Source organism: Medicago sativa, chromosome 5 (assembly GCF_051527215.1).
Source record: "Medicago sativa cultivar Bolivia chromosome 5, Bolivia_mono, whole genome shotgun sequence".
Classification (NCBI taxonomy): Eukaryota; Viridiplantae; Streptophyta; class Magnoliopsida; order Fabales; family Fabaceae; genus Medicago; species Medicago sativa.
This window is the reverse complement of record NC_140753.1, coordinates 58084304-58108493: the sequence shown is the minus strand read 5'-3', so window position 1 is coordinate 58108493 and position 24190 is coordinate 58084304. Positions and strand designations below refer to the sequence as shown.

The following is a 24190-nucleotide window of genomic DNA, read 5'->3' as shown; positions in this document are numbered from 1 at the left end:
ACCACATCTGAATCCACATTGCAGTAAATTATTGTTTACAGTGATGGATTAAATCTGTTAAGAGAAAATAGAAAACAATAACAAAAATGGAAATGGAAACTTCAGAAGATTGGGAGTATACAGGCATCGAAGATGAACACATCCCAATTGATCTCTTCTGTTCCAAAGAACAAGCCGGAGTTCCACGTGGAATCCTAGAGTTCACCGATGCATCTGGGAACATGGTCTTCAAGGTGCAACATCAACCACCCAATCCCAAACTCTTGCTTGATTCTAATGATAATCCTCTATTCTCCATCCACCGTCGTCACGTTAGTCTCTCTGTCTAATGATTCCTTCTTTTACACCCACCACACCGTTGATTCGGTTGAGTAGATGATTAATTTAATTATCAATCAAAATTTTGTTTAATTCAATTGATTAACCACAATTTCACATTTTTCAACGGATTTAAATTGACTATCTATTCAACTTAAACAACCAACATTTTTCCATGTGATTTATGTAGCAGTGACACTTTTGATAGTGTTTAAAGACGGGTTTGGTGTCCATGACGCATGTAATTACATGTAATTATGTCATTTTTTAGATTACTCTCGGTTTTTTATAAGCTAATTACTATAGGTGTCAATGTGTCAATGTCGTGTCTACTATCCATGTTTGTATGTGTCATTCAACAAGGATCGGGTGACTTTAACGAGGGAAAGTTATTGTGATCACTTTATTGTATTTTAGGGTGTTTTATGAGAGAAAGATTAAAGAGAAATGAGCTTTAAGATGATAGATATAGCAATACAGGAGCTATGAAGCCTACACACGGTCACAAATACGTCGACATCGATAATATTTTGAGAAAACAACAAAATGCATTGCAATCATATGTTTTGGTGTTTGTGTTGTGTCGGTGACGGAAGTGATATGTATCCGACTCCAGGACATACCTAATCTATAGAGTACCTGTGCTTCGTAGACAATGAGAGATGGAGAGAAAGTAATAATGACTTCCCCTCCACAAAGTCACCCAATCCTTGTCGCGGTGCTTCAAAGTATTTGATTAAGCAAGGTGTCGTAGGTGTAAGGAAAATTGAACATCCATCTCCTAGAAAAAATATTTATAAAAAAAGAAACAAATTGAGGCAATTTTTTGAAATATGTTGTTTTATTTTGGTAGAGTGGGACTTGGAAATGTTACAAGAGAAATGGCGATGAGAATAAGGAGCTTGTGTTAAAAGTAAAGAGGACTATGAAAACAATTTCTAGAGTTAAGTTAGAAGTGTTTTTTGCTGGTGAGAGACTAAACAAAGACGCTTGCGACTTAAAAGTTATAGGTTCTCCTTTCATGAGATCATGCAGCATTTCTAAAGACCGTGATTTGGTGGCACAGGTACATAAATTGAAGTTTTACTATCTGTTTATTTATGTTCAAGTACAGATGTATACTGTTGATGATCATAGATAGCAGTTCATTTACATTAATTGATTGTTTTGATTGAAGTATGTTACAACTTTTAAAGATCAGTTAGAAACATAAACATTGATTTGGTTAGACGTGGAACATGTTTTAGTTGTAATGGATAAGCTTTCATATGCGTGTGTGTTTTTCGTCAATTAGTCTATTGGCCAGTAGGGAATTGCGGGTTTGAAACTACACCCCCAAAACATTAAATTTCCTTGCAGCTAAAAACTGAAAATATAATGTTAATCTCTTCATGTTATGAGTTATAGATTGTTGTCACGACTGAAAGATCACAAGTTCAAGTCCTAGAAAAAGCTTCTTGTGTAAAAAAAACAGGGTAAGACTGCGTACAATATATCAATTGGTGCGATCCCTTTCCAAACTCTGTGTATGTGGGAGTTTTAGTGCGCCAGGCTACCCTTTAAACTGATAGCATCAGTTTAGATGAGTCAAGTTCATTATATTGTATAGTTGAAACATGAAAAAGAGAGGAATCAAATTTAGGGTTTATGAACATGCATATCTCATGAGACATGATTGACTACAATTATGTATAGATGGAAAATTTTCTACAATCTATATAAATTAATTAGCACTACATTCCAACTGATCACAAAAATTAATTATGATTTATACTTCTGTGCAGAGTAGCCTGATGTACAACCTTATCCAAAGATACCCCAGTAGGGATAAATTTCGCTTGACAATCTTTCCTGGGATCATAGATCATGGTCTTATTGTGGCTTTGTTTGTAATATTTTTGAAAGGAAGAAAATAATATCATCGACAACAACATTCAATTGCAATTTATATAAACCGATTGTATGTATTTGTCACTTACAGCTGCAATGCAAGAAAAGGTTCTGATTTGTGATATTTGTACTCGCACTACCACAGATTTATGGTTCTAATACTGGATCATAGTTCCTCTTAGATTATTATCATAAAGATGAAGAGAATGCAGTGAAGAACTATGATCCAGTGTAATAGCCTATCAGTAATAAAGCTGTGATTTTCCGATGGCATGATTGACTACAGTACAGTTTACTACAGTAATAAATTCGACTGTTGGTACTTGAATTTACCTTTTTTGAGTTAAAGTTCCGACGGTTGTGTCTGCTGGTAAGTTTAAGTGTTTAACTGGTAATTTGGACAGGCAGACTTAGTTAATAGTTTGCAAGAATATGACCGACAACTAATCAAGTCCATCGGAAATATTAACTTGATGGCGGTTTTGAGTCTGTCGGTACATATTGTTAGAAATCTGCAATTTTCTTGTGTGGTGCTTGTTGTTTTGGCTTCAAATTTGTGGTTTTGAGAAACAGAGAAATCGTGACACGATTTCATCAACGTGTCACGATTTTGGCTATGCCGAAAGCATGTTTTGCTGGTGTATAATCGTGGCACGATTTTGGGAAAACGTGACACGATTTTCGGCTTGCTGGGCACGTTTTCAGGATAAGGTTGGTCGTACCTTGGGTCGTACGTATCAAACGTGTCACGATTTGGACAAACGTGACACGATTTTGACAGCTGAAGACTGCTATATAAGTGTTTCTTTGCAGATTTTGAAGGCGAGCTGGAAGAGAGAGAAACTTGGATTACAAAGGAGGTAACTTTAGGGTTGAGTGTCTTTGTAGTGAGGATCTCTTGGGTTGGGAAACATTGTAAACACCTTGGGTAGTGAGATTTCACCATTGGAAGGATCAAAAGCTTCCTTTTGTGTTTTCTCTTAGGATTCATTGTGAGTGTGGGTGACATGAAAATGGGTAGAAATTAGGTCTTGTTCTTTTGTGAGCTTTTAAGCTAATTTCTTGTAACCCATTTGTATCACTTTCATCTTAGTGGATTGGAGGGCTGCTCTCTCCCCCAGAGTAGGTCATATTGGACCGAACTGGGTTACCATCTTGGTGTGTTTGTTCCTTTCTTTCATTGCTTATCTTTATTGCTTTGATTATGCTTGTGGTGTTGCTCTACACTTAGATTTAGATCTGTTTTTGTTGTTGTTGCTTGGAGACACTTTATCTATTGATTACCACTTCCTTTGCTCCACACATCTTTGTTATTCATTGGTGTGATTTTGACCGAATTCACAACAATTGGCGCCCACCGTGGGGCATAGGCGTGAATTGGTAAAGTTGGTATCATGGGTTCAAAGTGGGACATCGAGAAGTTCACCGGAAGTAATGATTTCGGGTTGTGGAAGGTTAAGATGCAAGCGGTTTTGACACAACAAAAGTGTGTAGAAGCATTGAAGGGTGAAGCGGCGATGCCGGCACATTTGACACAAGCGGAGAAGCGTGAGATGATAGACAAGGCAAAGAGTGCCATTGTTTTATGTCTCGGAGATAAGGTTTTAAGGGATGTCGCGAGGGAGGCTACCGCGGCGTCGATGTGGGCTAAGTTGGAGTCATTATACATGACGAAATCGTTGGCTCATAGGCAACTCTTGAAACAACAACTCTATTCATTTAGGATGGTGGAGTCTAAAACAATCTCGGAGCAATTGGCGGAATTTTACAAAATTCTTGATGATTTGGCCAACATTGAAGTTAATATGGAAGATGAGGATAAGGCTTTGTTGTTACTTTGTTCATTACCAAAGTCTTTTGAGCATTTCAAGGATACCATCCTTTATGGTAAGGAGGGCACCACTACTTTGGAGGAGGTCCAATCGGCTTTGAGAACCAAGGAATTGACCAAGTTCAAGGACTTGAAGATTGATGATGGTGGTGAAGGCTTGAATGTTACAAGAGGGAGAAGTGAGCAAAGAGGAAAAGGCAAGGGGAAGTCGAGGTCCAAGTCTAAGTCCAAGGGCTTTGACAAATCAAAGTATAAATGCTTTCTTTGTCATAAGCAAGGTCACTACAAGAAGGATTGCCCGGATAAAGGGGGCAATGGTAGTTCTTCCGTTCAAGTTGCGGTGGCGTCCGATGAAGATGGTTATGAGAGTGCGGGTGCACTAGTGGTCACAAGTTGGGAACCGGAGAAGAGTTGGGTTTTGGACTCGGGATGCTCTTATCACATGTGTCCTAGGAAGGAATATTTTGAGACTTTGGCTCTAAAAGAAGGAGGAGTTGTTCGACTCGGAAATAACAAAGCGTGCAAAGTCCAAGGCATGGGCACCGTTCGTCTAAAGATGTTTGATGGCCGTGAATTCCTTTTAAAGGATGTGAGGTTTGTTCCCGAACTTAAGCGAAATTTAATTTCCCTTAGCATGTTTGATAGTCTAGGTTATAGCACTAGAATTGAGCATGGGGTTTGTAAAATTTCGCATGGTGCATTGATTACGGTTAAAGGGTCTAAAATGAATGGTTTATACATTTTAGATGGTTCCATAGTAATTGGTAATGCATCGGTAGCTAGTATTGTACCTCATAATAATTCTGAATTGTGGCATTTGAGATTGGGGCATGTTAGTGAAAGAGGTTTAGTTGAACTAGCTAAACAAGGTTTGCTAGGAAAAGATAAATTGGACAAGCTAGAATTTTGTGAGCATTGCATACTAGGCAAGCAACATAGAGTGAAGTTTGGTAGTGGTATGCATCATTCTAGTAGACCTTTTGAGTATGTGCATTCGGACCTTTGGGGTCCTTCCAAGACTCTTACTCATGGAGGGGGTTCCTATTTTCTTTCCATCATTGATGATTATTCTAGGAGAGTGTGGGTCTTTGTTTTGAAAAACAAAAGTGACACATTTGAGAAGTTTAAGGAATGGCACACTCTCATAGAAAATCAAATGGGAACTAAACTAAAAGGTTTGAGAACTGACAATGGCCTGGAGTTTGTTTCAGAGCAATTTAATGAGTTTTGCAGGTTAAAAGGAATCAAGAGGCATAGAACCGTACCGAGAACACCGCAACAAAATGGTCTTGCTGAACGGATGAATAGGACCCTTTTGGAGCGGGTGAGGTGCATGCTTCTAGGAGCTGGGTTACCTAAGAGTTTCTGGGGTGAAGCAGTGACAACTGCTGCTTATTTGATCAATAGATGTCCATCAACGGGAATAGACTTCAAGACACCTATGGAGGTATGGAGTGGGAAACCGGCAGATTACTCCTCTTTGAAGGTTTTCGGAGCTTTGGCATATGCGCATATCAAGCAAGACAAGCTTGAGCCTAGAGCTTTGAAATGTGTCTTCATTGGTTATCCGGAAGGTGTGAAGGGTTACAAGTTGTGGAAATTGGACTCTAGTGGAGGATCAAAAGTCTTGATTAGTAGGGATGTTACCTTTGATGAGACCCGTATGGGGATGAAGTGTAAAGACCTAGAGACTTTAGAACCGGAAACAATGGTGGAGGAAACTCAGTTTGAGGTGGAGCTTCCAAATGAAGAGAAAGATGATGTGGAAGATGAAGCTTCAACATCGGATACAAGTGGAACTCAACCGGTAGTGGATCCCGATTATCTTTTGGCTAGAGATAGAGAAAGGAGGACCATTACGGCACCTAGAAGATATGGTTATGCGGACTTGGTGTGTTTTGCTCTAAATGCAGCTGAAGATGTGCAAGACTCGGAGCCTAGAAACTTCAAGGAGGCATTTGAGAGCAAAGAAAGCAAGTATTGGTTGAAGGCGGTGAATGAAGAGATGGATTCATTGGAAAAGAACCAAACTTGGAAACTTGTGAAGCTACCTAAACACCAAAGGGTAGTTGGATGCAAGTGGATCTTCAAGAAAAAGGAAGGTATTCCGGGAGTTGAAGGTCCTAGATACAAAGCAAGACTTGTGGCCAAGGGTTTTACTCAAGTGGAGGGGATCGACTACAATGAGATCTTCTCACCGGTGGTGAAACATTGTTCCATAAGGATACTTATGGCTATTGTGAATCAATTCAATCTTGAGTTGGAACAAATGGATGTAAAGACCGCTTTCTTACATGGTGACCTTGAAGAGACAATCTACATGGAGCAACCGGAAGGTTTTGTGGAGGATAAGTCTAAGGTATGTCTTTTGAAGAAATCTTTGTATGGGTTGAAGCAAAGCCCAAGGCAATGGTATCGTCGGTTTGATGAATTTCTTTTGAAGACCGGCTTTGTGAGAAGCGGGTATGATTCTTGTGTGTACATGTTGAAGAGGGGTGAGAAAGTCATTCTCTACCTTCTTCTATATGTGGATGATATCTTGATGGCAAGCTCTAGCAAGGATGAGATTGTGAAGCTCAAAGAAAAGTTAAATGGTGAATTTGAGATGAAAGATCTTGGTCCGGCAAAGAGAGTTCTTGGAATTGATATCTTGAGGAATCATGACAAAGGTGAACTTTTCTTATCTCAACTTAGTTATTTGAAGAAGGTGGTGGAGCGTTTTAGAATGACAAACTCTAAAACCGTGAGCACTCCCTTGGGTCACCACACAAAGTTGTCCATAAAACAATGTCCTCAATCCGAGGATGAGAAGCAAGCGATGGAAAGTACTCCCTATGCAAGTGGGGTTGGAAGCATCATGTATGGAATGGTTTGTAGTAGGCCGGACTTAGCTTATGCGGTTAGCATTGTGAGTCGGTTTATGGCAAATCCGGGTATTGTGCATTGGCAAGCTTTGAAGTGGGTGTTGAGGTATTTAAACGGGTCTTTGAAGTGCGGTTTGAAATACACAAGAGCAGCTCAAGATGAAGATGCTTTGGAGGGGTATGTTGATGCGGACTATGCGGGCAATGTGGACACAAGAAAATCTCTATCGGGTTTTGTGTTTACTCTTTATGGCACGGCTATTAGTTGGAAGGCAAATCAACAATCCGTGGTGGCATTATCTACCACTCAAGCGGAGTACATTGCCCTTGTTGAAGGGGTGAAAGAGGCCATATGGTTGAAAGGGATGATTGGTGAGTTAGGAATTACTCAAGAATGTGTGAAGATACATTGTGATAGCCAAAGCGCCATTCACTTGGCGAATCATCAAGTGTATCATGAGAGGACAAAGCACATTGACATTCGCTTGCACTTTGTTAGAGACATGATTGAAGCAAAAGAGATTGTGGTGGAAAAAGTGGCATCGGAAGAGAATCCGGCGGATGTGTTTACCAAGTCATTGCCTAGATCAAGGTTCAAGCATTGCTTGGACTTGATCAAGTTTGTTGAAGAGTAATTCCCTTTTGGAGAGAGCAGCATGGTGGTTGATGGTTAAACTGACATCATCACCAAATTAGAAGTCAAGGTGGAGAATGTTGTTTTGGCTTCAAATTTGTGGTTTTGAGAAACAGAGAAATCGTGACACGATTTCATCAACGTGTCACGATTTTGGCTATGCCGAAAGCATGTTTTGCTGGTGTATAATCGTGGCACGATTTTGGGAAAACGTGACACGATTTTCGGCTTGCTGGGCACGTTTTCAGGATAAGGTTGGTCGTACCTTGGGTCGTACGTATCAAACGTGTCACGATTTGGACAAACGTGACACGATTTTGACAGCTGAAGACTGCTATATAAGTGTTTCTTTGCAGATTTTGAAGGAGAGCTGGAAGAGAGAGAAACTTGGATTACAAAGGAGGTAACTTTAGGGTTGAGTGTCTTTGTAGTGAGGATCTCTTGGGTTGGGAAACATTGTAAACACCTTGGGTAGTGAGATTTCACCATTGGAAGGATCAAAAGCTTCCTTTTGTGTTTTCTCTTAGGATTCATTGTGAGTGTGGGTGACATGAAAATGGGTAGAAATTAGGTCTTGTTCTTTTGTGAGCTTTTAAGCTAATTTCTTGTAACCCATTTGTATCACTTTCATCTTAGTGGATTGGAGGGCTGCTCTCTCCCCCAGAGTAGGTCATATTGGACCGAACTGGGTTACCATCTTGGTGTGTTTGTTCCTTTCTTTCATTGCTTATCTTTATTGCTTTGATTATGCTTGTGGTGTTGCTCTACACTTAGATTTAGATCTGTTTTTGTTGTTGTTGCTTGGAGACACTTTATCTATTGATTACCACTTCCTTTGCTCCACACATCTTTGTTATTCATTGGTGTGATTTTGACCGAATTCACAACAGTGCTCGTTTATATTTGAACTCTGCCTTCAACTTGTTGAGCGTAGTCTCCCTTTTTTTTGTTCATCAACAGACTCCTTGATTACTGTTTAAGAGACCTTTCAAAAGACTTCAGTATAATCATTTTTCAGTGTGGAGCAATACATGAATACAAATGCACTTGTGTAGTGTATTGTTTGAACAATTTAAGAACATCAAAATTGGTGTTAATAGGGTTCCATTAATGGCTTACCCATATATATGACAAAAAAGGAAAGGCAAAAGGTATTGGAGATATAAGTCATTCATCTAGTTACTAGTTAGTTAGTTAGTTAGTGCCTATAAATAGGCTTGAGGTAGTTAAATTGTAACCAACTTTCTCATTTGCAATACTACTCATTACTATCAATACAAAGTTACAAGTTTTCTCTCTACTATTTCATGGATTCCATGTTTCATATCATGGTATCAAAGCTAATATGGTATCCACCTTGAAGGATTTTCCGCTGCATTTTCTTGAGAAAAATTTCTCATCGTTTATTTTTCTCTCAATTCCTTTACCTTCATTGTTCATTTTTCCTTACATTTCTTCTCCTGCAATTCGCTCTTGATTTTGTTATAATCTCAATTTTCAATTTCCTGTCTCCTCATATTTGTCAAGTATTTCAATTTGGAGCAATAAACTTTTGGATTCGATGTTGTTTCCGTTCAAGTTCTTGAGTTTGTTTTTGTGCAATCTCTTTGTTCATCATCTTTCAATCAATTCCTATTTCTTTTTCTGTTTGTGGTTACGTTTTCATTGCAATTTGATTACTATCCTTTCCCCAAATTCTAGGGTTTGCTATTGAAAATTCAATTGTATTTCAGTTTCTTAAGCCACTACATCTTGCGGTTCTTCGCAAATTTGTTTGTGATTCCGCTTCTATTTGTTTCCTTCATGTTATTTTCCTTGTTCGATCAACCTTTCAGTTAGCGATTTCCTCGCGAATATTATGATGAACACTTTATACTTGTCCAAATTCATGTTGATGACATTATTTTTGTGCAATCAATAAATCTATGTTCACGATTTTACTAAGTTTTTTTTTTTTTTGAAGAAGCTAAATTAGCCCGCTTAAATTTGCCCACTTAAATTGACACTAGAGAGAATCTAACCTGAGACCCCAAGAGGAGCGCACGCCCAGGTCCCAGGCCAATACCACCATGACAACCCAAGTGTATTCACGATTTTACAAAGTTAATGCAAACAGAACTCGAAATGAGTGTGACGGATGAGCAGAAGTACTTCCTAAGATAATTCAAATGTTGCATCGTTTACCAGAGTAAATATGCTCATGTTTATAACTCCATTTCATCTACCAACTATTCATCTTCTCGCATAAACAATATTCTCATTTTTATATCCCAAATGTATAAAAATGAGCATAGTATGATAATTCAAATTTCTCAACATATCACATTAATATCTAACATATAATCAATGATGCATGCAATGTGCCAACACACGTTGGCTCAGTTGGTATGGAACGGGCCACTTCCCCTCAGAAGGTTGTGTGTTCGATTCCTGCTGCGATGTGAGGACGGTGTTGGTGGGTAATCTGTAAGTACCTCTGTAAGTGCCCTTTGGGCCCGGAAGCCTGCCCTGACCCTATTGGTTACCGGAGCCGAACCCATCTAAACTTTTTGTAACAAAAAAAAATGATGCATGCAATGCGCAATGTACCTTCTTTATCACTTACTTCACAATCGGATCCACCTAACCCCGACTTGATTTGTGTAGATAAGTACTCCTTCTGGTCACATTTATAAGGAAAAATCTACTTTTTAGGTTCATTGAATATCTCATGTATTTGGTCTATAATATATATCAAGTACATTAGGTATTCAATGAATCTAAAAGAGTAGTTTTTTCTTATAAATGTGACCGGGGGGAGTAGCCTCCTACATCACGAACAGAAGGGTGATTCAATATTCAACGAAAAATGACTCAATGGTGTCAGACCTTAACGTAACACTTTCCTATTTAAATTATGTCAAGGTTTCATAAACGATCAATCTTCGATTACATGACATTCAATCTCGCGACATATCATGTTTATATGATTGTACATATATACACACTCCGATCATTATTATAAGCAAAAATTTATATTTGAGATTCATCCATTCAACTAATGATGTATATTGTATTTATTATAGACCGCATATATAATTTAACGAATGAATCTAAAATATTAACATTTATCTTAGTAGACATTACTACTATTTAATATAACTTAATTCATATCAACAACTCTGATATATTACGGTAAATTAACATCGTAATCAGTGTCCTTAACATAATCATTATAATTCACTCTCAATTAACTTATAAGTCTAACAACAATTAACCATTTAACTCTAATTATTCAATGAACATCATTCTTTTTATAAAAAAATCACACATATCATTAACCGAACATTTTTAAGCTACTCCATTATTACTCATTTAATGAGTTATCTCATCTATCTATTGTATGTTTGGATAAGCGGCCAAAGTAGAAATACCGCGTCCCGAGGTTGTTTTGCCGTGAAAATATCAAAGCCACAAAAGGTAGCTTCTATGCAAACGGAGTTTTTATTGATCCTACCGCTACAACAAACACAGCTCTAATCAATTACTACTCCCTCCATTCCTTTTCTTTTGATGTTTTAGAACTTCAACTATATTCCAAAACTTTTGATGTTTTAGTGAATTTATTATTGTTTCTCAAGTTTACCCTTGTTGGAAAACACAATAAACTATTAAAATAGTTATGACCTTTGGTTTATCACATGTGAATTTAATGATAAATAAGGACATTTAAGTAAAAAACACAAATATTTATATACTTTAATTACTCCTTAAAACTTGTGTCAAGAGCTAAAACATCAAAAGAAAAGGAATGGAGGGAGTAGTACTCATGATTGATTAACAAAGTTTAAATCTAAGTGGTTCATTATGTTTGATGCATGATTAATGACGTGACAATTTGTTACAACTTGTCAACCATTCTTTCAACTTAATCACAAATTTTTAGTAATCATAATATCCATCAACCATCTAAACTACAAATTTTCAATATTTAATACATCTATCAACCATCTAAACTATAATTCGTCCTAAAATACAAACAAAAATAAGTATTGACGTATTTAATCAAATTTTATGTCAAATACATGAATTTATTTTACCAAATTTTAGATCAGAGAAAGTACATATTCAAATATACAAAGAAATATTCAATACTTTCGGCGATAATACCACATCGGATTCCACTCTTTACAATATTACGGTGGATTGAATTTTTAAACAGAAAATAGTAAACGAAGCAAAAAGCCAAAAATGGAAATGGAAACTTCAGATTTGGAGTACACAGGCACCGAAGATCAACACATCCCAATCGATCTTTTCGGTTCCAAAAAACAAGCCGGAGTTCCACGTGGAATCTTAGCGTTTGCTGATGCATCGGGTAACATAGTCTTCAAGGTGCACCGTCAACCACCCAATCCCAACTCCTCTTCGTCTCCAAAGGATACCAAACTCTTGCTTGATTCCAATGATAATCCTCTGTTCTTCATCCACCGTCATCATGTTAGTCTCTCTTTCTTATGATTTCTTCTTTATTATTCAATTTGGTCTCTGAATTGTCATCACGTTAGTCATAAATATCATCCGCTATAAGACTGTTTATTACTTATTCGCTATTTTACCGAACAAAGTCTCGATCATTTCGGTTAATTAGTTTAATCAAGCAATTAACTCGAATGGTTAAGGAGCTCCACCTAATCATAACCTGAGTTGGATTCCGCATTGGAACAATTCTCGGCTAAACTTTACTTAACTTCCGGTCAAACTCCTAAGAGGGCACAAGTTAAGAAGTTAAAAATGGAATTAAATCATAAGTTTTGTCCTTGAGGAGATGATTTAAAATTTCTAAAATATGAAATGCACAATTTGCAATAAAATATTTTTATCTTTAGTTTCTTAACTTGTGTCATAAGTTAGCATATCCCTTTTAAAAAAGAGAAAGGGACTATAACAGAGTTAGACCATCCGGTCTTAAATTTTGAAGACTTAAGCAACTCCGATGTTGTTCTATGATATGTTCTTGAGGCCATAAGAACTTGTTTTTATGTTCTATCCCATTGGAGTGGAATGACATGGATTCCATGTTGAAGAACGGTTCTCCCTGAAGAACATTGGAGAACACTGACCCACTTAGAATAAATTAAGAACAATCATTATATTTTTGCATTGGAGTAAAACTACATGGTTGATCTTGAATCCCCATGTGGCAATGATGGACCCACCAAAATGCTTGAAGAACATAAATTTTGTTCTAGCATTGTAGATGGTACCTATTAGGTACCCCATCAGAGAGAAAATTGGTTGGGGGTCCTATAAGTCCAAAGGTCTCACTTACAACCTCAATCTTAAGTTTGATCTACACTTTTTTAATATTAAAAAATTGAAATGTAATGATATAAAACTATTGATAGTTGATTAATGAACCTCATTTAAGAAATTTGTGCGAGATATTGGGTTAGAGGGATTAAGTGTTGATAAGGTATTACTATTAAAAAATTACAAACAAGTGATGTGTACACGTGAGATCTATTTAAGTACCCCCCATTGTGGATGCTAAAAGGCCGTATTTGCAGTTTTGATTTAATCAGAGACTATAATGAAATCGTCTTACACATTCAAAGACCAAAATGATTGTTTACTCAAAAATATTTATAAATTAAGAAATTTTTTGAAATATGTATTTTTTTTTTTTTGGTAGAATGGGACTTGGAAATGTTATAAGGGAAGTGGTGATGAGAATAAGGAGCTTGTGTTAGAAGTGAAGAGGACTGTGAAAACAATTACCCGAGTTGAGTTAGAGGTGTTTTTTGCTGGTGAGAGAATAAACGACGACGACGACGCTTGCGACTTAAAAGTAATTGGTTCCCCTTTCAAGAGATCATGCAGCATTTCTAAAGATGGTGATTTGGTGGCACAGGTACATAAATTGAAGTTTACTATCTGTTTTTTAATGCTCGAGTACAAATATATACCGTTGATGATCCTAGATAACAGTTCATTTCAAAGAACAATTAGAAACATAAATACTGATTTAGTTATAGGTGGCACATGTTTTAGTTGTTTGGATAAACTTTTGTATGCGTGTATTTTTTTTTGGTCAAATAGTCTATTGGCCAGTATCCCACACATTAAGTGTTGGTAAGTAGGGAATTGCGGGTTCGAAACTACACCCCAACACATCAAATTTCCTTGTAGTTACCATATGAGTTGTACTTATGGGCTATCTGCGTATTTTAAATAGGCAACAAGGAGACTAGAATTTTAGTAGTAGATAAAAACTGAAAATACAATGTTAATCTCTTGATGTTATTTTGATGAATTATGGATTGTAAATGTTATTTTTAGGTGATTTAGATGTTATTTTGATGGTTTGAAGATGCAATTTACTTTTTCGAATGGTCAAGTTAGATTTTTGTAAAAGACATGGATGAAAAATGAGGTTAGGTCCATTGTTGCTGACATTTTTAAACATAAAAGACTAACTTGATAGTTGATAAGTAAAAGGATTAACTGAACATGAAAAAGAAAAGATAAACAATTACATTGATAAAAAAATTAAGATAAATGACTCATTGGTGTAATTTTTTCTTTTAAATACCGTATATTGTTACATTAGATGTAGATTGTGGCTTAAGTAGAATGAAAACATTAAAGTGATGCGCTGCTAGAAATTTTGCTGTTGATTTTAAGATCAGATCTGTATTTGTATATACAGTGGAGGAATATTGTATTTCTCTTAGTGCCGTTCTATAAGTATGTTATATAATGATTTGTGATAGTCGTAATCACTTGTGAAACTGTTTGTGAATACTTATAGAAACGGCTTATGACTTGTCTATAAGCTGTTTTCAACTTATTTTCGTAAGCTCTACATGATAGCTTATGAGAAAAGCTTATAGTTTGGATAAAAACAGACTTTATTTTATGTTTTGTTATCCAAACAGTTTGACATAGCTAATTCATAAGCACTTATATGACAAGCGCCTATGCTATAAGCGTTTAATTTAGCTGGTTATCCAAACATTATCATAGAGGAAAAATAAGCCAATAAAATCACTGTTTAAATTTCAGTTGTTGATTTTCTTTTTCAATTGATGTTTAGAATTGCTTATTTTTTTCCTCATAAATTGATGCTGCCAGTTTCGATGAGTTGAGTTCATTTATAGTATAGTTAGAACATGAAGAAGAGAGGAATCAAATTTGGAGTTTATAAACATGCGTATCTCATGAGACATGTTTGAGTACAATTATGTATAGATGGAAAATTTTCTACAGTCTATGTAAATTAATTAGTATTACGTTCCAGCTGATCACAAAAATTGATTATGATTTATACTTTTGTGCAGAGTAGCCTGATGTACAAGCTTAACCAAATATACGTCAGTCGGGGTAAATTTCGCCTGACAATCTTTCCTGGGATCATAGATCGTGGTCTTATTGTGGCACTGTTTGTAATATTTTTGAATGGAAGAAAATAGTATCATTGACGACAACATTCATTTGCAATTTATTTTAACCGATTGTGTGTATTTGTCACTTATAGCTGCAATGCAAGGAAATGTTTTGATTTGTGATATTTCTGACTCTCATACTACCTTAGGTTTATGGTTGCAACATTGGTTCATAATCAGTAATCAATTATTATAAAAAAAAAAAAGGAGAGAGATAATGCAGTGAAGAATGGAGGCGGAGACTGTTTCAGTCTCCTATTATAGACGTTCCCGACAGCGTCCCACATTTGAAAATCAAAATTTTAAAAAATGACAAACATTACCGATAGACAAGCCAGTCGGTAATAAAGCTGTGATTTTCGGATGGCATGTTTCGACTGCTCTGACTGTCGCTACTTAAATTTGCCTTTTTCCACTTAAAGTTCTGTCAGCTGTGTCTGTTGGTAAGTTTAAGTGTTTGACTAGTCATTTCCATTGAACAGGCCTGGTTGAAAGTTTGCTAGAATATTACTGACAAATAATTAAGTCTATCGGAAATGATAAACTTGCTGGCGGTTTTGAGTGTGGAGTAAAAATAGTAAGAAATCTGCCATTTTCTTGTGTAGTGCTCATTTATATAACTAGGATTTAAACTCTGCCTTCATTTGTTGAGCTTAGTCTCCCATTTTTTGTTCATCATCACATTCCTTAGTTACTGTTTAGAGACCTCTCAGAATACTTCACCATAATCATATTTCAGTGCAGAACTATATACATGAATACAAATGCACTTGCTATATAGCTTGAGCAATTTAGGAACATCAAACTTGGTGTTAATAGGGTTCCATGAATGGCTACCCATATGATAAAAAGGAAATGCAAAAGGCAAATATCTATCTCATGAATATCATTAACTAAATCAAAATGTGCATTAATCTTGATCACTGACCAACATTATAGAATGTACAATTCTTTTTCCAACAAAATGTACAATGCACTTACATGCACAACCACAAAATGTGGGAGAAGGAATTTGAGGCTATAATAGAAGAGGCAAAGCATCAGTCAAGATAGACATCTCAAAGGAGCAATGGCGTACAACAAAGAAAGGAAAGTCTTTTACTGTGATAAGATGAATTTGAGAATGAAAGCATAACCAGGTAAATGGGAGAAAGAAAGTAAGACATGATTGCTTTGGATTATTTAGGGATTTGATTTCTTGTATTGGTGAGAATTAAAGAAAATAAGACATGTTTGTTTAAATGAAAGTTGTGCAATGATGTTTCAAAAGCAAGATATGAAAGAGTTATTTATGTTAGATTTTGTGTTTGTCTTCGTATTTCCTGTATTAGGTCTCTTTCTCTTCACATGAAGAACATCTATGTTTTCACTGTTGAATGTTGAATAGGTTGTTCTTGTCAGTGGCAATTTTTCATTTTTCCCATGTAAAACACAAGAGTTTTATTCCCTTATTTGAATATATAAAGCTGCTGCCAGACTGCAACAGAGGTTAGGCGGGCTACTCATGATACCATGACAACACTTGTTATTTCTGTTGGGTTAGAACTTATCCCTGCTCTAATGGACATTTATCCGTGCTTATTTTGTTAATGAATTTATGCATGCTTGCCCCACCATGGAAGTTATTGTTGCTTTATTTTGTGAATAAATTTATGTTGTGAATGAGTGAACTTAATCCACATGGTCAGAGACTTGTAGTTGACTTCACTTTCCACACCCTTCTTTGGAGAGAGAGATTTAGCACCGCATTTAAGGACATTGATGGTACCATTGTTGCACAATTTGATACAGCTTCTGATGTTTCTCATGCAGCAAAGAGGTCGTTGCAGGTTTGCCACATTGATTTTATCTTACAGTTCTATTTTAAATGATTTCTATTCATTATTGGTGTTGAGAAGGAAACGAGACATGTGATTAAATTTGTGCATTTACACCAGAGAATATTATGTATACGAAGAGTCATAAATACATGGATTTACGGCTACTCTCTTTACTGTTATTACACAAAATCAGAATGACTTTCAAGTTCTACTGTCTTAGGCTTATGCTATTAGTGATATGTTAGGCTGGTACAGGTCCAAATACCAATACCAATTAACAAACAAGCCCTACTTTCACTGCGATCATTTGAGATAGTGAGATACTGTGTTAGTTTGTGATACCAGGATAAGGATGAACCATGTGCAAAATTTATTTTCTGACATTTGATATATTTCATTGTAAATTCAAGATTTGGAAACCAATAAGTAGTTTCCTTAAGTTTATTCAATATAATCCTCTAACTATTTACATTTCATTGTCATGAATAATACTTCTTGAAAGCTTATGGTTAATGTTTTTCCCATGCAGACCTGTGTGTGCTTAAAGCAGATGCTCATTTTTGCTTGTTGAAAATTATGACAGAGCCCTGACATTGTGTTAGGAACCCAGAAATTAGAATGAATAGTAAGAACAATTATATTGAGAAAATAGGAGAAAAAACTCTTTATTCATTTGTTCTCCTATTTATACATGCATAATCAATTAACTAACTTCCCTAACTAAATCCCCTTTATTCTATATTGTAAACATTGTTAGGAAAAAAGTTTATGTTTGAAACTGCAGTGTGATATAGACACTTGAAATAAGGCTTTGTGTACTCTTTGGTCCTCCTCTACTAACGTTTTTGTTTTACTACTAGTTAATTGATTATGTTTCAAAAGTACAGTAATAACTGATAATGTACCAGAGAAGAAAGTAAAGTTTCATGAACATAATTGTAGAGGTCATTATCAACGTGTATCTAAAACGATTGTAGATGGCCCAGTGCATTACATTATGTATATACTATTGCCTTTTTCTGTATTGTAACATTCATTATCTACGTGTACGGGTATGCCAAACGCATATTCCTTGATTGCGAACTTTTATGCTTGTACCTGAATAAGTTTGTTACCAAATTTGTGCCACTTGTGATTCATGTTTTAATCCTTAGGTTGATTGTATTAGGCTATCTTTCCAGCACAAGAAAAAAGACTTGATGCTTTGATTTTACGCACAACAGAGATATTCATGTATTTTGAAGAAAACCTAAAGCTCACGCCAGAAAGTTTGTCTGAGAAAGCTGTAGCCATGGATGAGTTAGAAGAGATGTACCAGCAGGTATACAATCCAAATCACTTTAATATACTTGTAAATCAAAGCCTTGAATTTATTGGTTTGCAATGGTTCTCCCTTTTAGCTGTTAAGGAAATGTTTTATGTATGGTATGAAAGGATTTCAAAATAGTGGTAGATATGTTGCTTTGGGCTTGAATAGCTTTTGCTTCATGTTAGGACTGGATAAATTAAATAAATTGAAACTAATTTTGTGCAGATAGCTATTTTTAAGTTTTTGATATTATATATTTCTCTAATGTGTCATATTATCCGAGTCTCATATAAGGATAACAAGATTTACCTAGAAATAGGCATTTGTTGTCTTGTCTTATTATCCTAGTGTCATAATTTGGGATGGATCATGGGTGGAGTATAATTTAGTAAGCATGGTGATACATTTAGAAGCAAAGTTAGTGTCAACATTTAATGTGCAATAACAAATAACAAGATATTGTGTTTTACTGATTTTAACTCCCATAAACACTCACATAGTAAATTAAAGAGTCCAGCAAAGACTATGCAATGTTCTTTTATTCAAATTGGTTAAATACATTGAAAACAACACTAATTTAACATAACTAAAATTGAAAAGGAAGAATTTATAAATAAATTCATATCATTCAAGTGAATAGCATTAAATGACAAAATGCCTACAAATATGAAAAATTCAAAGTGGCTGGAATACTCATACTTTTAGATTTGTAGCATTGACACCATAGTCACTGAATGAATCTCTAACAGATTGAAATTGATATGACAATCTAAATCTAACGAATACAACAGTAAAACGGAAACTCAAATAACTGCACTCAAAAGACAAACAAAACAACGTTGCAATAAGACAAAATCACATAAAAACGCAAGAATAATCAAATCTATGTGAAAATCACTTATTTAGACAAGGAAAATACTTATATGGTCACAATAGCTTGGGCACAACATTTGAACACACACATACACACCAAAATACATTCAATTAATTATTTTAAAAATACACATTATTTAATTCTTTTCTTTTTCCACTTATTTTCCGATTAAGTGCATATGTCCAAATATTGTGTGACTGAATGGTTGTGACCACCCAAATCATCCTCTTAAGACAAAAGAGGAAGACAATGCAGAGGGATGGTTTTGGATCAATACATGAGCCACAATCACTCCTCTACCATGGATGAGGAAGAAGGAATAGAGATGTAGAGAAACGGTAGTTACATATAACATTGACTAAACATTGTGATGATGACAAATGGCTAGATTTTATAGATTATGGATCATGGATAGATCTCAATCATAGACCTTGATCCTAAAATTGGAGTAATCTTGTAGTCACTAAAACCAGCCAAGGAAATCAACTTAATCCATTCTTTCTCGTTTCTCTCTTTTCCTGCGAATACTACCATCATCAACATGTCATAGAAGAGTTGTGTTTCAACTGATTCATTAATGTTTCCATTCTCTTTGTCTAACACCGTGTCAATGATAACCACCTTCCCTTTACCTTTCTTTGATATTGCATCCTTACAATTCTTTAATATCTTTACACATTCCTCGTCATTCCAATCATGCAATATCGACTGTAATTTCATTAAGACTATGTTTGAGTTACGAAAGAAGGATAGAGAAAAGAGAACAAACTAAAGTGGAAAAAATAGAAAACAAGGAAAAATATTATCTAATTGGCCGTCATTAGTAGAAAAATATGGCGAACAAAAACAAATTATCCCCTCTTTTGTACCAAGAAAAAAAAATCAAATTAACCCTATAATGTGTAAACTAATATATATAAATGAATATTATAACATTTTACCTTCAACAAAATTGCATCTGTTGGCGGAATTTCTTTAAACATGTCTCCACCAACATAGTTTAAGTTTTCACTTCCTTGCAAACCATCAACAACATGTGGGAGATCAAACACAATGCATTCCATTTGTGGGAATGATTTGGCAAGAGTTTTTGCCATGGTCCCCGTACCTCCTCCAACATCAACCAATGACTCAACTTCATGGAACACTCCCTTGCACTTCTCAACCAACAAATCGGAAACTAATCGAGTATCTTTTGCCATTGATTCGTTAAATGAGTTGTTAAATTTGGAGTCACGAGCAAGATAATCCCAAAACGACATCCCATGTGTTGTTTCAAATGCTGTAATATCATCATTTTTTAACCAAGCAGAGAATTGATGCCATGGATCTATCATATCTGGACTGAGTATCCCGTGCACATGTGGTGCCACACTCATTGGACTGTTCTTAAGTAGTAATAGAGATACATCAGTTAACATGTACTCAATCTCTAGCTCATTCTCAGTAATATTTTGTTGAGAGAAGAAGCCAGAGTGAGTCATGATTCGCATCAAGCGATAGATGCAAGGCTTTTTTGAAGGGTGGATTGGTAGTGAAGAAATGAGTTTTGAGAGTGGCATGGATTTTCCATGGTTGTGTATGATATCTGGTATGCCTAAGTCAACTACACATTTAAGTGACAGAGAATTTATGAAGTTGAAAATGTGATTCCATAAGTGGCTTTGAGCTTTGAGCAAATTGGAAGCAACATTATCTCCATGTTGGGATTCCATACTTGCTAGCTAGCTACTTGAATTCGATCAACAAGATTTGAACTGGGGGTCTATATTATTATATAACACTTGCTAACTGGTTGTGATCAACAATACTCAAAGAATGCTGTACCAAATGTCCCATCATATTTTTATTGGAATACAAAAGCAACTTAATAGAGAAATGATATTTGAACAACCATTTTATTTATAACCATTGTAATAACTTTCTCTCTCATAGTCACATTGTGTTTTTACTTTTTCTTTCTATTGTTTTGGTTTTTGTGTCAATACTCATATTTCTTTGTATATTTAAGTTGGGGGAATTAGTCACTTTAGTCCTTGAATAGGAAAGGAATGGTTAATTTAGTCTCTGAATGCAGATAAATTGCAAAATAGTCCTTGAATGTAGACTCTTTTAGTCAATTTAGTCCCTGAGTATAGACTTCGTTAGTCAATTTAGTCCCTGAATGTAGAATCCGTTAGTCACTTTAGTCCCTAAAATTGACCAACAAAGTCTACATTCAGAGACTGTTTTGCAATTTCTCTGCATTCAAGGATTAAAATGCTACTCCTTTCCTATTCAAAGACTAAAGTGATTAATTCCCCATTTAAGTAGTTCTACAAGTTGTCAACAAAAATAGTTGTTCAAATAACACTAGTCATAGTAATAGTGTGCCAAATTCAATGATTGATAAACACCCTTTTAATTTTTTACCCTATTTAACATCCATACGTGGTTAAGTCTGCACCTCTCTTTATCATTAGTTGTACATGATAGTATGATACATCATGCGGGGTAATGTGGAGACGTGTAGGACCATATGGGTGTTAAATGAGTGATTGATATTTATATATAACTACTCAATTTATTTATTTTTTAAAAATCACTACTCAAATTATTGTTTTTACCACTTATATTTATGAGAAATGATATTTTGATAACCATGTTTTGACAACTTTTGGACAACTTTCTCTCTCATACTCACATGATATTGTTATCCTCTCGCTTCCTTTTTCTCTCTCCATTGTTTTTGACCAATAAGAAGTGAGAAAAACAAGGTTGTCAACAAAGTTGTCATCAAATAGATGTCAAAATATCATTACTCTATATTTATTCATCCTCACTTCATCTGCAATCATTAACACATCTTCTCTCTCCTTCGTCATTCTTATAAGTTACTCCCTCCGTCTCTATACGTAACCACCAATTTGATTTTATATTTGTCCCTAAATGTAAAATCCTTTTCAAATTACTATATGCATTTATTATTTTTTTCCTAAACATTCCCCTAATTAATACTACTAACTTGTCTTGAAATATGTAAAGTCAAATTTAATACACATACAAACAAAGGACAATTTGGTAATATTAACACACAAAATAGACACATTAATTACACTAACAACTTTTCTTAAGAAATGTGAAAAAGGCAAAGGGGGTTTACATATAGAGACGGAGGAGTACCACATATCCAACTTATTATATCTTTCATTTTATTCTTTATTTCTTTTTGTTTCTAGTAGTAGATAGGGTTTTGATGTTTACGATTCATTTTTTGTTGTTAATAATTGTTGTGCGTTGTTGGAAGATATGACATTTATTTTTTGTAAGAAAAATGTATAAACCGTGCGTAACTGCGGAGATTAATAATCTTAAGATAGTGAGATCCATTTAAGGGATTGACCTCTCCCAATAAATGTTTTTCATAGCACGGGTCAGAAATCAAACCCTAGACCAAATTGTTGAGGTGTCCAAGTATCTATCACTTGTGTCACACCACACTATATTGATCATATATTCCATGCTTACAAGAATACAACATCAAATAATAATTACTTGGACATAAATAAACATATAAATAAAAGTTAAAAGATAAATAATTTTGCCACATCATTTAATATTATTTAATTGTTTTCTTTTAATTTTTATTTATTTTATTTTGATTGAAAAATGCTGAATGAAACAGCACAAATAATGCACGGCAGTTCATTTCCCCATTTAATCACAATATTAACTTCTTGTGTTTCTTTCCTTGTTCCATAGGTAACAAATATCATCACTCTTCTGTATTTAGGTAGAGTATCAAATCAAACTAGTTTTTCTCTGTCACGCATGCTTATATGCTTTGGCCTTTTGTTTATTGTTCGGACGCTTGAAATGAGGGTTGTGTTTAGCATATCATAGTCAGTAGTTTTGTCCTCTCATACACAGACACATAGTTCACATCAATTTAATTTAGTAGATGATTAATTCACTTCTTGGTTAAATTTATGGTTAATTTAACTACATGATTCATCATATATAATTTCACAATTTGCAACATGGTCTGAACTAATCATCTACTCAATTGAATTAACCATAATTACTAGAGTTGAGTTAGAGGTATTTTCGTTGATGAGAGATTAAACAAGTGTTTTTGTGACTTATAAGTGATTTGGTTGGTTCTTTCAAAAAAAAAAAAAAGTGATTTGGTTGGTGGTACAGGTACATACATTGAAGTTTTGATGTTTATGCTTTAAGTACAAATATTGCAAACTTGTATTGTTGATGATCGATGACTAGTTCATTTGTAACTGAGTTTATTTTGAATGGAGTATGCTACAATTTTTAAAGACCAATTAGAAGCATAACCATTTATAACTGAGTTTATTTTGAATGATGTACTACAAATAATGTTTTACCATTCATGATTACTATTAGACCCGAGTTGGCAACAAAGAGACTACAAACTTAGATAGAAATTAAGAATAGATCATGTTGATGTTGATGTCATTTTGATGAAATAGAGACCATAACTGTTTTTTTTTTTTTTTGTTTAAAAAAAATCCGTATCCAGCCTTAGGACCGACTAATCCGAAAGATTCAATCCAACCATCCACTTTGATTTAAAAATTAACATACTAGACTCTTGGTTTAGTTTTGCTTCTTAAGTATCGAATAATATTACATTAGATGTACATTATGGCTTAAAAAGACTGAAAACATTAAAGTGATGCAGAAGAATCATTATCAGTAAGGATTAACCTATGATTGCTAAGAATTTTGCTGATGATTGTAAGCTGAGATTTGTATTTGTGTATCATTACAGAGGAGGGATATTATATTTCTCTTGGTGATATTATCTAAGGATTTCTGAATGATCATAGAGGAGAATAAATAAATTATATTGTCAGTTTAGATGAGTCAAGTTCATTATATAGTAGAACATGAAAAAGAGAGGAAACAACTTTGGAGTTTATAAAGTGTATCACATGAAACCAAAACATGATTGATTACTTGTATATAGTGTGAAAAATTTCTACAGTCTAGATTTATAAGCATGACATTTCACCTGATTTATATTTATGTGCAGAGTAGACACTCTCATACAATCAGCTAACGACAAATGCCTAAATTGAGCCGGACAAAGCTCATGACAAGCCATCAAGTCACAATACGAATGACAAAATAACTCACTTCACGATACGAATGACAAAGTCTAACCTTCCAATCCATTTTAAAAGTCTGATAATTCGCTTCACCGGT

The 24190-nt window shown here is 35.0% G+C and overlaps 3 protein-coding genes across 6 annotated transcripts; 2 read left to right on the top strand and 1 right to left on the bottom strand.

Moving 5' to 3' along the window:
• Positions 1-2332, top strand: LOC146923450 (protein LURP-one-related 7-like). Of its 3 annotated transcripts, none has more exons than XM_085708599.1 (3): positions 1-311; positions 1172-1384; positions 2108-2332. In XM_085708599.1, the coding sequence occupies exons 1-3, from the start codon at positions 87-89 to the stop codon at positions 2141-2143; spliced, it is 474 nt and encodes a 157-aa protein (XP_085564725.1). In that variant the 5' UTR covers positions 1-86; the 3' UTR covers positions 2144-2332. The 3 variants fall into 3 exon arrangements, with proteins under 3 accessions (XP_085564725.1, XP_085564724.1, XP_085564723.1); XM_085708598.1 differs by having other exon boundaries at positions 3-233; positions 2103-2332; XM_085708597.1 differs by having other exon boundaries at positions 8-311; positions 2103-2332.
• A 9274-nt stretch (positions 2333-11606) lies between these two features.
• Positions 11607-15086, top strand: LOC146923449 (protein LURP-one-related 7-like). 2 transcript variants are annotated; one of them, XM_085708595.1, is made up of 3 exons: positions 11607-12016; positions 13212-13430; positions 14860-15086. In XM_085708595.1, exons 1-3 carry the CDS (start codon positions 11768-11770, stop codon positions 14989-14991), a joined length of 600 nt encoding a protein of 199 aa, XP_085564721.1. In that variant the 5' UTR covers positions 11607-11767; the 3' UTR covers positions 14992-15086. The 2 variants fall into 2 exon arrangements, with proteins under 2 accessions (XP_085564721.1, XP_085564722.1); XM_085708596.1 differs by having other exon boundaries at positions 11705-12016; positions 14865-15086.
• Positions 15087-18977: 3891 nt separating this feature from the next.
• LOC146923448 (putative O-methyltransferase 3) lies at positions 18978-20714 on the bottom strand. Its single transcript, XM_085708594.1, has 2 exons — positions 19909-20714; positions 18978-19675 (listed from the first exon to the last, which is right to left on the bottom strand). The coding sequence occupies exons 1-2, from the start codon at positions 20680-20682 to the stop codon at positions 19373-19375; spliced, it is 1077 nt and encodes a 358-aa protein (XP_085564720.1). The 5' UTR covers positions 20683-20714; the 3' UTR covers positions 18978-19372.
• Positions 20715-24190: the final 3476 nt, after the last annotated feature.

What these genes read in the sequence shown, in the direction of transcription:
- LOC146923450 (XM_085708597.1), top strand. Translation starts at nt 87, where the DNA reads ATGGAAATGGAAACTTCAGAAGATTGGGAGTATACAGGCATCGAAGAT. An exon ending in TCTCCATCCACCGTCGTCAC is followed by an intron (nt 312 to 1,171) that starts GTTAGTCTCTCT and finishes TTATTTTGGTAG; the next exon opens with AGTGGGACTTGGAAATGTTA. An exon ending in ACCGTGATTTGGTGGCACAG is followed by an intron (nt 1,385 to 2,102) that starts GTACATAAATTG and finishes ACTTCTGTGCAG; the next exon opens with AGTAGCCTGATGTACAACCT.
- LOC146923449 (XM_085708595.1), top strand. Translation starts at nt 11,768, where the DNA reads ATGGAAATGGAAACTTCAGATTTGGAGTACACAGGCACCGAAGATCAA. An exon ending in TCTTCATCCACCGTCATCAT is followed by an intron (nt 12,017 to 13,211) that starts GTTAGTCTCTCT and finishes TTTTTTTGGTAG; the next exon opens with AATGGGACTTGGAAATGTTA. An exon ending in ATGGTGATTTGGTGGCACAG is followed by an intron (nt 13,431 to 14,859) that starts GTACATAAATTG and finishes ACTTTTGTGCAG; the next exon opens with AGTAGCCTGATGTACAAGCT.
- LOC146923448 (XM_085708594.1), bottom strand. Translation starts at nt 20,682, where the DNA reads ATGGAATCCCAACATGGAGATAATGTTGCTTCCAATTTGCTCAAAGCT. An exon ending in CAGATGCAATTTTGTTGAAG is followed by an intron (nt 19,676 to 19,908) that starts GTAAAATGTTAT and finishes ATGAAATTACAG; the next exon opens with TCGATATTGCATGATTGGAA.